Consider the following 16,894-nt stretch of genomic DNA (forward strand, 5'->3'; position numbering starts at 1 on the left):
ATTATCGGAAAAAATAGGCACCTGTTATGCCTTTATTTATTTCAAACTGTCTTAGCATTGTTTAAAATAAAAAAGACTATTTAAAAAATTATTTTTTAAACAATGGTCTTAGTCTCCACTGTTACCGTATTGTGTGTAGTACAGTCATATTTCAATTAAACGGAGTTTATCTCTAAGTATACAGTATTTTATTAATTTTTTTCATATTCTCCGGCTAACCCGGATCGGTCGTGGTCCCGATTAATCCGAATTATCGAGGTTCCACTGTACTTATCAATTTTTATGAAATTTTTGCCAGAAAGACAAAGCGTCGTAAGTTGCCCCTTTTTGTGAATATCTACATAATATGTCAGTTCCACTATTTTATTGGCTCTGCCTCTTTTGTTCTTCCTTATTGGTTTAGCTTCCTATACTCTTTTCCTTGAGGAGTCCTCTATTCAGTGTCTGGAATAGTTTTCCTGTACTCTCTAGCATGTTGAGATCATCATTGCTTCCCGTTATCAATTTGTTACTGTTCCCAGGTATAGTATGTGAATGTTTTTTTATTTTTTATTGATGTATCCCCTCTTCAATAAGGTTATCCCTGCTTTTTCCTTGACATTTTCTTTATCTGTCTTCTCTTCATTTGACCAAGCAACAGTTTTTTCTTCTATATTTAGGATGTATAATGATTTTTGCTTTGCTTGTTCTCCTAAATATTTCAACATTTCTGGACTAACTTCATCGCTTCCAATCTTGTATCTTTCTTATTGCTTCCTTTAGTTATTCTTCCATTGCTTCTGTTTCCACAGATCCGCCAATTATATTGTTTTTATTTCCCTTTCTGTTCCAACAGTTGATTGAAATGTTCTCTCCATAGATAAGAATATAATACTTGCTTCTCTCCATCTTGTCCATTATATCCTTGTTATCAGTTAATATTGTTTCGTTTTTGGTCATTATTTGTTTTAGCTTTATTTCTTTGTTGATTCATAGTGTTTTTAGTGTTCTGTAAAACAATTTTACATTTTATTTACTGTTCTTTTTTTCTACAAACTTGTCCCAGTTCTTCTCTTTCTCATTTTTTGACTATTATTGTATTTTGTATCTTTATTTCAATCAATGGTATCTTTCAGATTTTTGTTGAGTTTTGTCTTATACAGTTGGAAAAATGAAAAAATAAGTGATTGTTCATGGGTATTCTTTCATTTTTCCGACTGTATATATTCTTCCCACAATTACTTCTTTTATTTCAATGTTTACCTCCTATTTTCCATCATGGTGTCCGTTTCTTTTTCCTATTATTTCCTGTGGTCCTCCATACTAGTTTTGCTGTATTTATCATAGAAAAACCATCAAGTTTAAATGCATCTATAATATAACGCAACGTTGCGCTTATTAAGATCAGTGTTACCAAATCTCTCGGGCACGGGTGGCTACTCGACTGACGATATACGATTCTTTCTAATCAGTACGGAGTGGCATCGCGCACTTCTATCGTCCATAAGAAATACATTGCCCTACAAGTAACGTTCCGTCTAATATACAAAATCTAGTGACTTCTTGATGCTCATACTTTTGCAGGTCGAAGTCACTAGTAGTACTAATTTATTATGATTTTGAGCTTGAAATAAAATAATTGCATAATTAAATAATTTATTTGAACTTTACGGTAATACAAAGTAAGAATAACAAGGAGGTAGGTCTTTATTTGTAACATACAACCATAAATAAATACAGTAGAACCCCGCAAATCCGAACCAACGGGAAGTGAAAAAAAATTTTAAAATTTCAAAATAAAAATTTAAAAACATGTTTATTATGTGAGAAAATAATTACGTAAGATGCTAGCTACAGTATTAAACACTGGAACACTAATGGGTGAATAAAAGCGTTGAGTTAGACTAAACACAATAAATAAAGGAATGTGCATAATACACATTTTCCATGGTATACTATGAACGAAAACATTGAAAAAGATAAGAAACATAGTGTAATCAATATCCAGATTACAAATTAAATGAATCATTTACATGGCCGAATTCCCATGTCCCGTGACGAAACAAAACTACTGGCGTTAGCGATTTAATATTTGAGTGATCTAAATATTTTTCAGCTTTAGAATATTGGAGGCGTAAACGTGCGGATAGAGTTTCATAAAGGGATCGGTGGCAGTCCAAATCTTTTAAAAATCATCTTCGTTAGCTTCTTAGGCTAACTTTCGGATAATCCGAACTTTTCGGAATCCGAACAGGCTGTCCCCCCAATTAGTTCGGATTTGCGGGGTTCTACTGTAGTTAAATCAATAAAATTATTTGATAACAGTAACAAAAACCATTTAAAATAAATTAATCTGATTTATAGTAAAATATTTGACAAAAAGTCAACTTTTTTTCAAAATTTGAGCACCATTTAACAAATTCCTGGAAGATAAGTAGAAGAACCTGTACAGCTGCACTTAATTTAACCAATCGTCCACCAAATATTGCAAATACAAAATTATAAATAAGTATTAACAATTTCACTGTCCAAATAATCATATTAAGATTAGTGAGATGTTATATTGTATATTGTATTCTCTACTCTTTTGTACGGTGTCGAAGGTTGGACTTAAACGGATACACTTCTTAAGAAACTGGAAGCCTGAAATCTGGGTTTATCGGAGAATCATACGAATAAGTTGGGTGGATAGAGTTCTTAACGAAGTTGTTTTGCATTGCATGGGAACAATTAAAAATCGCAAACTTTAATATTTTGGCCATGTTATGCGACATCCAGAGACATATAATATATATATATATATATATATATATATATATATATATATATATATATATATATATATATATATATATATATATATATATATACTCTATTTAATAGTACAAGGGAATGTAGACGGAATAAGAGGACCAGGTCGAAGAAGAACGTCATTGCTTCCTGAGGGAATGGTTTAACAGATCCTCTGCCTCCCTTTTCCGAGCTGCCGACAACAAAATTACTATGGCCAACGCTGGATAATCAAGCACAGCACATGAAGAAGAAGAAAATTAATCATATATGATTCAAATAACCTAAATATGTCCCAAATACACACGTCCATGAATAAAATGTGATGTGACAAGGGTAGAGGTTCGTTCTTGAAGTAGGTATTAAAAAAGCGTTTGACATGGTAGACTTCTCTTGGTGAAGTTGTTAAATAATAACTAATTAAACTATGTAACGAATTACATGGAAGAATGCAACTGGTTAATTTTGAACAAAAGTCTTAAAACAGCAATATAAAAATAATAAATTAAGGAAATCACGTTACACAAAATAAACAGTTGAATACTGATAATTTTAGGTACCCACTTACCAAACAGTGTTCCTTGATGTCAATGTCACATGAAGTATTTGAAGGGCTTACCTTATTACATACAGAGATCTTTCCTTATCACAGAATTGAACATTCAATGCCCCAACAAAAGCTATTTTATTGGGAATTGAGTATAAGGAGCTGGGATATTCTCCTTTTCATGAACATTTTTCAGTGCGTCACAAATTATAGAAAAAAAGGTAAGTCCGTGATAATACACATTTATGACATTTATTCTAACGTGACATTTTAGTTAAATCTGACAGTTGTCAAATTTTATTTTCAATTTGGAATAAAACCAAATCAATTGTGTCTATTGCATTTATAAAATGGTATTTTCTTTCATTTGTATAGTCTTATAAATTGTACAGATTATATTGATAATATTATTATTTTATTTAATAAATAATTCTTTTTTGATTATGGCGCCATCTATCGACAACTAGAATAATCACCGAACTAGAATAATTACCGAAGTATTCCCAGACGTGCCTTTTTTTCTGTCACATACAATTTAATGCGTTAGAGAGAAATCGAAAAACTGTGACGCACTGAAAGATGATCATGAGAAAAAGAATAGTCGAGGCAGCAGTACTATCACCAATATTGTATATACATAGTAGGAAAAATGAAAGATTACCCATGAACGCACATACAAAACACGCTGTATTTTACTGTCACCATGCCACAAAAAAAATTGATCAACGCAAGTAGGCACTATCCGTTGCAAGATAATTCGGATGGAATTCCGACAAAATATGTACAAAAAGTACATATTTTGTCGGAATTCCATCCGAATTATCTTGCAACGGATAGTACATGTAATAATTATATAAACTACTGTTCTTATAATACTGGTACTGGTTCATTACTTTTTGGAACAGAAAAGATGTGTTTAAAACGATCGCTCCATGGGTAATCTTTCATTGTTCCTACTATATCCAATTTACACTGTTGTTTCTTAACATCAAATATTGATCTCATGCTATTTCGCTGTATACAGTATATTTACTGACATCTAGGAACACCGGATATAAATATTATTTTAACATGTATATTATCAAAAAAATTAAGGTTTTTAGTCTTAAACATTAAAATTATATTGCGAGTTCATATTTAAATTGGGCATGAGGGACATTCATACGACCTGTGGGAAAAAGCATAATATATCTGTCTGTTTCGCAAAAATACAGCAGTGGATCATGGGAGCTTATAAATGATAGCAATGTTTTAGTTTTAGAGAACTTCGTTTTTCAATACTAATTATACCAGCGGACACCTGCCTAATGGTTGGTTCGATTCACTGTTCGTTCATAGCTCTACCTAAGAAGACAACAGAAAAAACCTGAGCTGATTATAGAACCTTCAGTTTGTTAAGTCTTCTTCTTCTTCTTGACTGGCTTTACAACTCGGGGTGAGTCTTCGCCGCATCCACTATGGCCCTCCATCGTCTGCGATCTTGCGCTTCGATTTGCCATTGTTGTACCCCATCCTAGATAGATCGGTTTCAACATCATCCTTCCATCTTTTTCTGGGACGGCCCACTGATCTTCTACCGTCTGGTCTCTCGAAGAACACTGTCTTTAGCACTCTGTCTTCCTCTGATCTTACTACATGACCTGCCCATCTTATCCGATTAGCTTTTATATGTCTGACGATGTTTTCAGTACCATATTTTGTTACAGTTTGTTAAGTCATTTATTAAAAATTTTTCCAAAGGTAATAGGTACATGGCCGAATCTATAATAAATGCCAGGACTACCAAGTGACATACAGTTTGGTTTTCGAAACGGTTTTGGAACGAGAGGCATTGTTTGGGATAAACGTACTCGCTCAAAGATGTGATATATCTATATGTTGTTTTATTGACTTCCAATAGACATTTGATCGTGTACACATTGCTTCCTGGATATTTATGACGGTTTTATCCCATTTGCATCTTTGCAACTACCACTGGACTGTTTATCAATGTTTATCGTTACTACATCACTTAATTTTAACGAAGAAAGCAATTGATGAATTAACACAATAGAATGGAAAATACTCGCATTTGAAATGATATTTGTAAGGGACCAAAAGAACGAGTGAATGATAAAATAAAGATCATAATGAAACAACAACGCCGTAATATGCCCAATATAATAAATATAATAATGAACGCACTTGTCTCGTGAAAAACTATCTACTAGGTACACTTCCCGTCACAAAAAACTGGTACACTTTTTTTTCCCTGTAAACCTGTGTTCAGACTGGATACAATGGACATCCTAAGTCTTGACGTCACAAAATTGGGAGGAGCTTATATTTGACTCCAAACAATTTTGTTTATAGTGTTAAACACTCATAAGGAATTTTTAATTTATTGTTTACGTGGTTTGTGTGACAAAATAAGACTTTTCATTTAGGTATTTAGTTAAAGAAACGTGTCAATTAAGAGATTTTTATTCGTTTTTGCCCAGGTGAGTTAATTTAATGCAATGATTAGAACGTAAACAGTTTTGAGGTTATGTTTAATGTTCAACCACTAAGGAATAAAAACCACCTGAGCAAAAACGAATAAAAATCTCTTAATTAACACGTTTCTTTAACGAAATACCTAAATGAAGTCTTATTTTGCCACACAAAGCACATAAATGAAAAATTCCTTATGACCATTTAACGTTACAAACAAAATTGTTTGGAGCCAATATAAGCTCCTCCCAATTTTGTGACATTTGTGACGTCAGACTTAGGCTGTCCATAGTTCGTGAATCACTTCGTTGTTGCCATAACAGATAACGGAATTGCACTAAATCTAAATACAAAAATAATAAATCTAAATACGTTTAAAAATGTATAAAGGTTTTAGATAGGTATTATTTTTATCACTACCAATTGACCATCATTGAAGAAACCTGGGAAAGCTTGGACGAAGATGAAAATCTATAACTAAATTTATTTCTCAGTGCCCAGAAGATTACAAGAAGTGATTAATAATAATGGAGCTGACAAAATATTAATATTTCAGCAGTTTCGAATTGTCATACATACATATATTTAAATCCCACACTTGTTCACTGTAAAAGTTATTCATATTGTATTATTTCAAATTAATTTTTTTATTTTTCCCGTGTGTTCATCTTATTATCCCACAACTCAATAGAGTTTTGTATTTACAGTACAATTTACGAGAAACCAATCACGCTTCTCGATAAACAACTTGAAAAACGCGATTTTCGATTATAAGAGTTATACCAGTTTTTTTTTTGACGGGAAGTGTACCACTTCGAACTACCTAAGCCTTATTCTTGATCCAATCACAAACCATATCACCAAGTTCATCACTTCTGTTTAACACAAAAGCATGGTTAAAGCTAGTTACCTCTGCATCGATATCCGGAATATCTTTCTTAAGGTTGGTATAATACTGCAGAGGAGTCCACCCATCGGTTTCACCGTACAACAACTTCACCTTCTTTATATTGTGTTCCAGACTATTCGAGTTTCTTTCCAGCACTTGGTCCATTTCTTCGTAGGCTAGGAAGAATACGCGTTTCAAGATAGCAGGCCTGATCAACGATCGTATAATATCACAGTTATGTTTAGGCATGCCGACAATGCTCATGTAACCGTACAGTAGAGCAGTTTGTATAAAATGTGGTAAAATAGCGAACAAACCAGACATGAGAACTACGAACCATATTATGCTTCTCAGGAATCCGTTCAAGAAGAGTCCGTTCGGGGTTTTAGCCATGTATTCTATTGTGGGAAAGAGCAAATAGGCCTTGTTGATTTTTTCCGATATCGTAGGTTTGTCTAATAGGTTCACAGCCATGTAAGATCCTATGGAATGACCGATAAGGTGAACCCTCGCATTTTTTGGGACGTATTTTTCAAAAAAGTCAACCTAAAAACAAAAATAAGGTATGTTTATTAAGGTTTGTTTATTGTTTGTTTCTGTAGTCAAGTTTGACCGGATCATGAGTATTTTAAAGATATGAAAATGGAGAAGAGGACAAAAATAAAAAGGTGATGGTTCGAAAATTATTATCCTATTGTTTATATCTTTGCCGTAAATGCCGGTCAACTTTGACCGGTTGCATCTCAGGAACCACTCATCACAATTAAACGTTTTTTTCTTTATAAGAAGTATCCTGCCGCTTTTTTTTTCCAATACCGTTTTCGTGATTTAATTTAATTTAATATTTCCGGAGATATTCTATTTGTTTATAAGCCAAAAAATTGTTTATAATTTCAAAATATTCCTGAAGCCGCTTAAATAGTCCAATTGCAATTCTGTAAAGTACATGGGATAAATACAGTGCTTTTTATAGAAAAATCATAGTTATTCTTATGTATCATAATTATTGTGGTTATTATAGCGACCGTAAATTTTTAATTAACAATTCAATTGTTGCTAAACTGTTCATTCAATTTCCATCGGTTTCTGGAATTATAATCTATACGAAAAGAGCTTTCATATTACCAAGTTATTTAATTATTGATAAACAATTACTTATCTAAAATTTTAGTTGAAAATTAAAGATTTTGTTGGAAAAACCCGCATTTTCCGGGGAAAATTTTCATCGAAGTAATTTGGGAAAAACACGTATCTATGCAGAATTTAATTATGGTGAATTTTTATTTAGGTGTTTTTGGTGTAAAGTTAAAATCTTTGGAGTTATAGAGCAAAAATTGAAAAAAAAAACACGATTTTCGGGCGCCATTTTATTTATAAAAAAAGTAGCACACTATCTGCGGACTTTGCATACCTATATTATTAATATATACAATCATAAGATTCGATTCCAGCAATAAAATTGCTGTTAAATAACTTTTCCTTGTATTTTGCTAATTAGCCCAGAGTATAATCAGTGTGTTTTGCCAGTGTTGACTTACGGTGCGGAAACGTTGACCATGACAAGGAAAATAGTGCAAAAGATCCGTGTCTCAAAGGGCGATGGAGCGGGCTATGCTGGGCGTTTCACTACGAGACAAGATCCCAAACCGCCAGCTATGACAAAGAACAGGAGTGGCTAATGCAGTAGAGAGAGTAGCAACACTGAAATGGAACTGGGCAGGTCACGTGGCTGGAATGACGTAACATAATATGGACAAATGGACATAATATGGACAAAGCGCATACTGGAATGGAGACTAAGAGATGATGCCTACCGAAGCAGAGGTTGTTCACCAACACGTTGGACTGATGATCTAAAACGTTGTCCTAGGAATTGGATGCAATAAGCACAAGATTGAAATAGATGGAAAATTATGAGAGAGATCTATACCCAGCAGTGGACAAGCGAAGATTGAATGATGATGAATTTACGTACATACCTTATTTTGTACTTGTCCATCAAGACCGTACACCTCCTTATTTTCGTTGTACTTGGGCACTCCTTTCAATTTTTCGGCCGTGTAATTATGTCCTGCATGTCCTACACACCAAACTGAACAACTCAAATTTTCGTTAATTCTTCTTGCAAATTTGTCGTAAAAGGAATTTAAACCTGGGTTTCCGGGAATGATGATTACTAAATTCTCGTTGTCGTCAAACGTTTCTCCAACTTTCTTTCCGATCGTGGACACTTTGGTCGGTACTTTGTTTAATTCGATGAAAGTTTCTGTGATGGGCTGCATTTTTGTGATGTCTTGTAATAAACTGAAAATATATTGTATATAATTTACTGAAGATAGCACATAAGATAAGAGTAGATGTTGCATAATAAAAAAACTAGTAAAAGTTTAAGACCAATAAATGACCAAAAAAAGTATGAAATATGCAAAAATACAGCCATGATGGTGTTTCACTACCAGTTTCATCATCGTGGCATTTAAACTCTTATCGGAGTGACTGCCGTCCTCTTTAGGCTCTTCCGATTCGTTTGTCATGGAGAATCAGTCCGCACTAACATTTTGGTTTTACAATTGGTTGTGTGGTTTTTGCTTGTGGTTGCCCGTTCTCTAACTCGCATTTTCTTAGGTCCGCAATTATCTGGTTCTCCCATCTCGTTTACGGTCTTCCTCGTGGTCTGCCTGAGACTGGTCTCTATTTGGTGATTTTCTTGATACTTGTTTCTGGATTTCTCCTTTCTAAATGTCCCATCCATCTGAGTCTCTGTGCCTTGATAAACCTGACAATGTCTTCTCCTTTCAAAAGTTCTCTTACTTTGTAGTTCATCAGTTTCCTAAATTCATTATTACCTAAGTTTAGTAGGCCTGCTATTCTCCGAATGATTTTTCTCTCTAGGATAATCAATCTTTACACCACAGCACCATATGTGATTACTGGTCTAATTGCTGCTCTGAAAATTTTCAATTTGGTATTCTGAGTAAGCTTCTTATCTTTGAGGGAGTTGTTGTATTTCCAGTAGGTTTTGTTTCTTGCCAGGATTCTTTCATTGACTACTATGCTTTTGTCATTAGTTCCATTAACTGACACCCCAAGGTATTCAAAGTGTTCTACTTTTTCAAACACAGATTCGCCAATACTACACTCGGGTGCAAAATTAACCGGACACCTTAAAAATGGGTAATTTTTGATGTCTCGCAATTTCTAAACCTGTTGTCCGATTTGAGTGATTTTTTAATATGTTATAGCCTTATTCTTCAACAATATCGTTCCAATAATATTGTTGCTAAACAGGTAAATTTTCATTGTATACCGGGTGTACCAATGAAACTGTGTTTCTTTCTCAAACTTCGCATCGCCCTGTGGAGTATTCTAACATTTACAAAATACTCAAATTTAAACCCAAATATAGCCTCATGTTTTCTCAACATTCTGTTTTTTGAGTCATTCGCTTATGTTGGACCGTTAAAAAGTTAGGTACTTTAACAGTTAGCCATGTTTTTTATCAAAACAGTATGTTTTTAAATAAGCATGGCAAACTTTATGGAGTTTTTTTTTTCTCTGATTCTGGCTTTGGTTTAGAACTAGAACCTTTAGCCACGTAATTGTATAACTTATCACTAAGTCAGGGGAGTAATGTGTAGTGTGTGTGTGTTGAGTAAGTGCCTTGTTACTTTGCAAAGTCGACGTCATTGTCTTTGCAAAGAGACGCTAATTGTTTCCGAACGTCTGCGGTCCCTACTTTATGGTGTTATTCTATATGAAAAAATAATGACAGTTTGCTTTATAAACCTATGCCCGCAAATGCTTAATTTCTAAGATAGAGGGTGTTGAAATTTTTCTTATAAACTGATGATTTATTTATTGCTTTAAAACCGGTTGAGATATGCAAATGAAATTTGGTAAGTTTTAAGACGTAGTTATTATATAACTTTTGATATACAAGTTAGAATTTAATATTCAGCATTGGCGCGCATACGGGTAATATGAGCTGTCATATTACCCGTATGCGCGCCAATGGGAATATTAAATTCTTAGTTGTATGTCAAAAAATGTGCAATAACTACGTCTTAAAACCCACCAAATTTCATTTGCATATCTCAACCGGTTTTAAAGCAATAAATCATCAGTTTGTAAGAAAAATTTCAACACCCCCTATCTCAGAAACGAAGCATTTGCGAACATACCGTTTATAAAGCAAACTGTCATTATTTTTTCATGCAGAAATACCCTTGAAAGGTTGCCATACTTATTTAAAAAGACCCTATATTGATGAAAATCATGGCTAGTTGTTAAATTACCTAACTTTTTTATGGTCCAATGTACGCGAATGAACCAAAAAGCAAAATGTTTACAAAACATGAGGCTGTAGTTAGATTTTAATTTCAGTATTTTGTAAATGCTAGAATATTCCACAGGGTGATGCGAAGTTTAAGAAAAAAACACAGTTTCATTGGTACACCTCGTATACAATGAAAATGTACCTGTTTAGCAACAATACTATTAAAACGGTATTGTTAAAGAATAAGGCTATAGCAGAGAACAAGGACCACAGAGAAACGACACAACCGCACTAAAAACCTGTACCGTTTTTTGAAGACGCATGCGCGAACCTGGTTGCTTTAAGTATCATCAGCATGCTAATTCTGTCCCTCCTGGTTGTTTTACGATAGTCCGTAGGCGTGTATGGTAAATACTCGACTTAAAAAGTTTGTTTGAGCATTTATATAATTATAATAGTTAAAATGTCTGGTTACTCGTATGTGTTTCACGGATGTTTATCTGCGACAGGAAGAGAAATAAGTTTATTTAGATTTCGTAAGAATAATAACAGGTAATTGTTATTGCTTTGTATTTTTACATAAGTATTAGTTATTACGTATCTAATAGTCTTAATTTGACTTGATTAAATATTATTGATAATAAATCATGACGAAAGTGATTCATTTTCTTGAATTTAATTACCCCTACGTAATGCATAAAAAACTAAACTTCGCTCTGCCAAGCAAGGGATATTTCAAATTAAAAATATTAAATTTGGTGTCAGACGCAAGTCTACGAAGGGTCAGCCAGGTCAAAAATTCAACAGATGTTTTCCGTATGTTATCGCACTCCAAGATATCCTATTTTTACGAAATAAAAATATATAAAGAGTTCTATACACGAGAATTTCTGATTTAAACGACAAAAACAAAGTACGATTCAAACAAAAATTGTTGGAAACATAATTGGGCCGATAATTGAGAAAATCTTAAAATTATAGCAGAACAAGACTTCAAAATTGCAAAAACACGGTTGCAAATAAACAAACTTACATTCAATAATGAAAAAACTAAATACTTATCTACCTTTTGCAGTGCAGTATACAAAAATTGTTTGCCAACTTTTAATTATTTAAATATAAATAACAAAGGTTACCTATATATATCGATCGGAGTATACATCGGAATCATATTGTAGTGTTGTTTTCTGAATAGTTTGTTTTTTTGAATGTACCTAATATCTTTAGAAACAAAGAAAGTAGACGGTTTTGTAGTTTAACATGTCTTTTGTGGATGCAAAGGTACAAAGGTGGATACATCGATATTATATTGCAGTCTTGTGTTTTTTATTTCACAACGTATTATGTTTTCCGTCTTTTGCGTTATTTTTTCGGATATTAGCGCACTCATCACCGTAAATTATAGTATAGCTTTCCGTGCGTGACAAGCTTTAGGTTCTTGACGTTCGGCAATATTTGTACTGCTTAGAGCCAATTTAAAATATTTACAGAGATAAAATTCCGCTTAAAGAAACATTGTCAAATTATGAAACGTGAAGAAAATTAAATGTAAAATGTCTTCATACTTTTGCTCCAAAGATATATCAGAGAAGGTATACGTTTCCAAGACAATAACAATATTGACATTCGATTTCAACATAAAGTTTTTTTTATCGATCACGAACATTTGTCACTCAAAGAGAATTGGAACTTTCAGAGTTTGTGACATTTCCGTGGAAGTTACAATGGCTGTGTTATTTTTCGATAACCCATATTAAAAAATATAATTTATTAGGAAATACCCCGACGAACAAATTATATCTTGTATCTGCCCAAGCCAAAAACAATCAGTGAATGTCACACCTACCGTAGGAAATAGGTATATTTTATTATTGGTCTTTCAATGCCAAAATGGGGATAAACAAAAAGCTATTTATATTTATGGTTCCAATCAATATGATTTTCACCATTACTTTGCATTGTGCGATATATTTGCAACCTTTTGTAAATCAAAAATGATTCCATTATTATAAAGAATGCCAACAAAAGTCGGCCCTGCACGCAACTTTTTTTTTCGGTGCAATATTTTATATTTATTGAAAGTCAACATAAATGCTTAATTTTATTTACGAATTTATATGTATTGTGTGACATGCCCACTGACTATTGGTACGCTGGTTGTTTAGGTTGCTTTCAAGGTCATTGGCGGCGTGCTCACGAAGGATCAAAGGCGTGTCGCTTCTCTGTGGTCCTTGTTCTCTGGCTATAGCATATTAAAAAATCACTTAAGTCGGACAACAGGTTTAGGAATTGCGAGACATCAAAAATTACTCATTTTTAAGGTGTCCGGTTAATTTTGCACCCGATTGTATTTAACCTTGTCACATTTTTTTTTTGGAGGTGGGAATCTTCTCAAAACCGTCTGGGAAGGTGTCCCAGGTGTGTCGGATTCGGCCCGTCCTATCTGTATCACGGGCCGCTTACCGACTAAACCCACCCCCTCTTTCTCCAGCCGACGGGTCTTGAACCGCTCTTAGCGAGCATATCTGACCCGTCGACAACCTTGTCACATTAATTGTATTTTTTCTTGAGCATATTAGGTATTGTTTTATTTTGATTTATTCCATTTATTCTTCTGGCGAATTTGTCGTAGAAGGAATTCAAACCTGGGTTTCCGGGAATGATGATTACTAAATTCTCGTTGTCGTCAAACGTTTCTCCTACTTTCTTTCCGATCGTGGACACTTTGGTCGGGACTTTGTTTAATTCTATGAAAGTTTCTGTGATGGCTGCACGTTTGTGATGTCTTGTAATAAACTGAAAAATAGATTAAATATAGTAGATTATGTATAGTCTATACTCAACCAAATGTAAGAGTATATATTATATTGTATTATAAAAAAGAAACAACTAAAGTTTAAATGACTAAAAAGAAGTATTAGTCGAATCGTCAGAGATGAAAATGCTACTGAATCTCTAAAAACCATACGAAAAATCATCACAGAAAAGATGTGTGGGGCACTGCTTGAAAACTACGCGTTAACAACAACTACCCCGGGTTCGAAAGTAAATAAAAGTTCTTTATTAAAAAACCTCTATTTATCTAAATCAGCTCTAAATTAACGTAAGGTCGCACAAAAATGAATAACGAAAACAGTATATTTCTAATGGATCTAACAACGAAAATAATTAAAAAAATGTTTTTATCATGCGGTACGGATGAAAACACGACCTGTCCCCGCAACGTATCTTTTTCTTCTCAATTTTAATATTATCGGCAACACGTAATTTGGACGTTCATTGCCCGATATCTGTTGGACTTGTGATTCTGAATTCAAAACAAAACAAACACGTTAATTTTTTAAATTCTATAGATTTAAGTAATTACTGTATATTATAATTGAAAAAAAAGAGCAAGAAAAACAAAAGAAAAAAAGAGAAAAAGAGAAAAAAAAAGCAAAAAAGGAGAAAAAAGCAAAAAAAAAAGAAAAAAAAAACTAAGAAAATGTAAACCTCCGAGATGTTGAATCGGGTTTATGTCTTAGCGTAATAAAAAAAAATAATTAATAAAAAAAAATAATAAAAAAATACAAAAAAAATATTTACAAAAAAATTTTACAACCAAAAGAGTGTATTATTTAGATAATAATTGTAATACGTAAGTTAGCTTGTTATGTATTTAAAGTTAGAAATACAGAAAAAATTCCTCCGATTGAAAAAAAAAATTGTTTGTTATTAAAATAACAAAATGTCTGGCTAATTGTCTGGCTAACTCCTACCCCCGGAATCCCCCTACCCGTTGGAGGAACTGAAAACATCAATTTATCAAGAATCTGTGAGCCGTAGAAAAAAATGTTTCAAACAAGAAATGTAGCTGAGATAATTTTGAACAAAAATGTTTATGAACACTTTTTGTGTAGAATGAACCGTTCTCTCAGAAACAACGCTTGAAGCGACCTGCTATTTTCAATGTCAATTACAGGCGCGAAATAAATTTTTTAAATAAAATTTGTATCAACTCGACGGTAAAAATGCAATATCTTTTGATCAGAGTATCCAATCGACAAAAGTCAAAATGCGTTTTAAAGGTGAAGACTGCTGCTAAAATTGAATGAAATAAACGAAAATTGGACAAGATATAACGTAAAAATTTTTTGACACGTTACAACCTATCAAAATTATCACTTTTTACAATCACTCCTTTTTTATTAAACCAATACAATGAAATGGGTGAAAGATTATCCTATTTAGGATACCAATATATTATGTATGATATAAACAATTAATTGACGCCCACATCTAATACCTACCTGTTTTCAATAATTACATAAGCCGGGTCCCTAACTGGCGAACTATTTTATAAATGAATTCATTTTTGCCGCCAGGATAGCATTTTTTCTAAAACATTGATCTTTGGCCTTGTCTGTAATGTGTAACCCCGCCCCAGACAAGTGTTATGTCGTGTACATCTCATTTATAAACCAATAACACGAACAAAAACAAGGTGAAACGATCATTTAATCGAAAAAATAGATCGACAGTAAATTTATTAACTTATGACACTTAAAATAGTTTTTTTAACTATAAAATGTTTCTTATACAGCGATGAGCGCGCTAATACCCGGCAAAATAACGCAAAAGATAAAGAACATCATACATTTTGAAATAAAAAGAGATGAAACTAGTAGAGGTGGAAATTTCCGATATAAACGTATAAATTAACATTACATTACATAGTTCGATACCTTTAGACGTATCGGAGAAGTATGACAACTATCACTGTGACAGTAGAATTTTATAGATTATTTCATTCATAGGAGATTCTGACCAATAGAAAGCTACAGAAATAAAAATTAAACTGATAATTTTTGATAATATCCCGTCGTCAAGTATATTACGTCAGATGCCCTTCGTTGCTACGAAAAAATACATGCAGTGACATTAATGACAATTAATGTTTTAAAAATTATAAAAGTGATGACTTTTAACCGTCAAATATTTATAACAACTGTGTTTAATTGTACTAATTTGTACTTACATAAATAAATTACAATAAAATTTTGGTTTTGAACAGTTTTATTCATGAAATAATCGCAACAAATTGCACTCGATCTCTAAAATTATTATCGAATTTTTGCCCTCGTGACAGTTTGACATAATTTCAAAATTAAAACTGTCAAAGTGTCACTCGGGAAAAATTCGATAATTTTAGAGCTCTTGTGCAATTACTAATTATTTCATTCATAGGAGATTCTGACCAAAAGAAAGCTACAGAAATAAAAATTAAACTGATAATTTTTGATAATTTCCCGTCGTCAAGTATATTACGTTAGATGCCCTTCGTTGCTATGAAAAAATACATTCAGTGACATTAATGACAATTAATGTTTTAAAAATTATAAAAGTGATGACTTTCAACCGTCAAATATTTATAACAACTGTGTGTTTAATGGTACTAATTTGTACCTACATAAAAAAATTACAATAAAATTTTGGTTTTGAATAGTTTTATTCATGAAATAATCGCAACAAATTGCACTCGATCTCTAAAATTAATATAGAATTTTAGAGCTCTTAGAGCAATTACTACTGAATACTCCTATCACAGACGTCTAAAGGTGGAAAACTATATTATCATCTAATGTTAATATTTATACGTTTATATCGATAATTTCCACCTCTCCTAGTTTCATCTTCATCTCTTTTCAGTTCACAATGTATTATGTTTTCCATCTTTTGCGTGATTTTGTCTGTTATTAGCGCGCTCATAACTGCATAGTTTACAGAAAAATGGTTCAAGTAAAAGTTGTAGATCTTAAAATGTTTTTAATTTGCAAGATTCTAAATTAAAATGTATAAACAATTGACCAAGATAATTACAAAACATGCTTATTTATGCAGTAGGTAATTTATGAATGTAAATTTATACACCTTTGTTTTTTTTACAAATTGACATATAATA

At 32.7% G+C, this 16,894-nt stretch overlaps 1 protein-coding gene across 2 annotated transcripts in view; it reads right to left on the reverse strand.

The window, feature by feature from the left end:
• Window positions 1-1,622: 1,622 nt before the first annotated feature.
• Window positions 1,623-16,894, reverse strand: part of LOC114327376 (lipid droplet-associated hydrolase) — a 42,710-nt gene continuing 27,438 nt past the window's right edge. Inside the window, exons 2-4 of one of the 2 annotated variants that reach the window (XM_050656127.1) lie at window positions 13,599-13,749; window positions 8,657-8,981; window positions 1,623-7,223 (exon numbers count right to left, since the gene is read on the reverse strand). In XM_050656127.1, the coding sequence (XP_050512084.1) occupies window positions 6,612-7,223; window positions 8,657-8,959 (915 nt within the window). In that variant the 5' untranslated portion in view covers window positions 8,960-8,981; window positions 13,599-13,749 and the 3' untranslated portion in view covers window positions 1,623-6,611. The remainder of the gene's footprint in view (window positions 7,224-8,656; window positions 8,982-13,598; window positions 13,750-16,894) is intronic. The other variant, XM_028275971.2, reaches the window with a different exon arrangement.

This window comes from Diabrotica virgifera, chromosome 7 (genome assembly GCF_917563875.1).
Source record: "Diabrotica virgifera virgifera chromosome 7, PGI_DIABVI_V3a".
NCBI lineage: Eukaryota > Metazoa > Arthropoda > Insecta > Coleoptera > Chrysomelidae > Diabrotica > Diabrotica virgifera.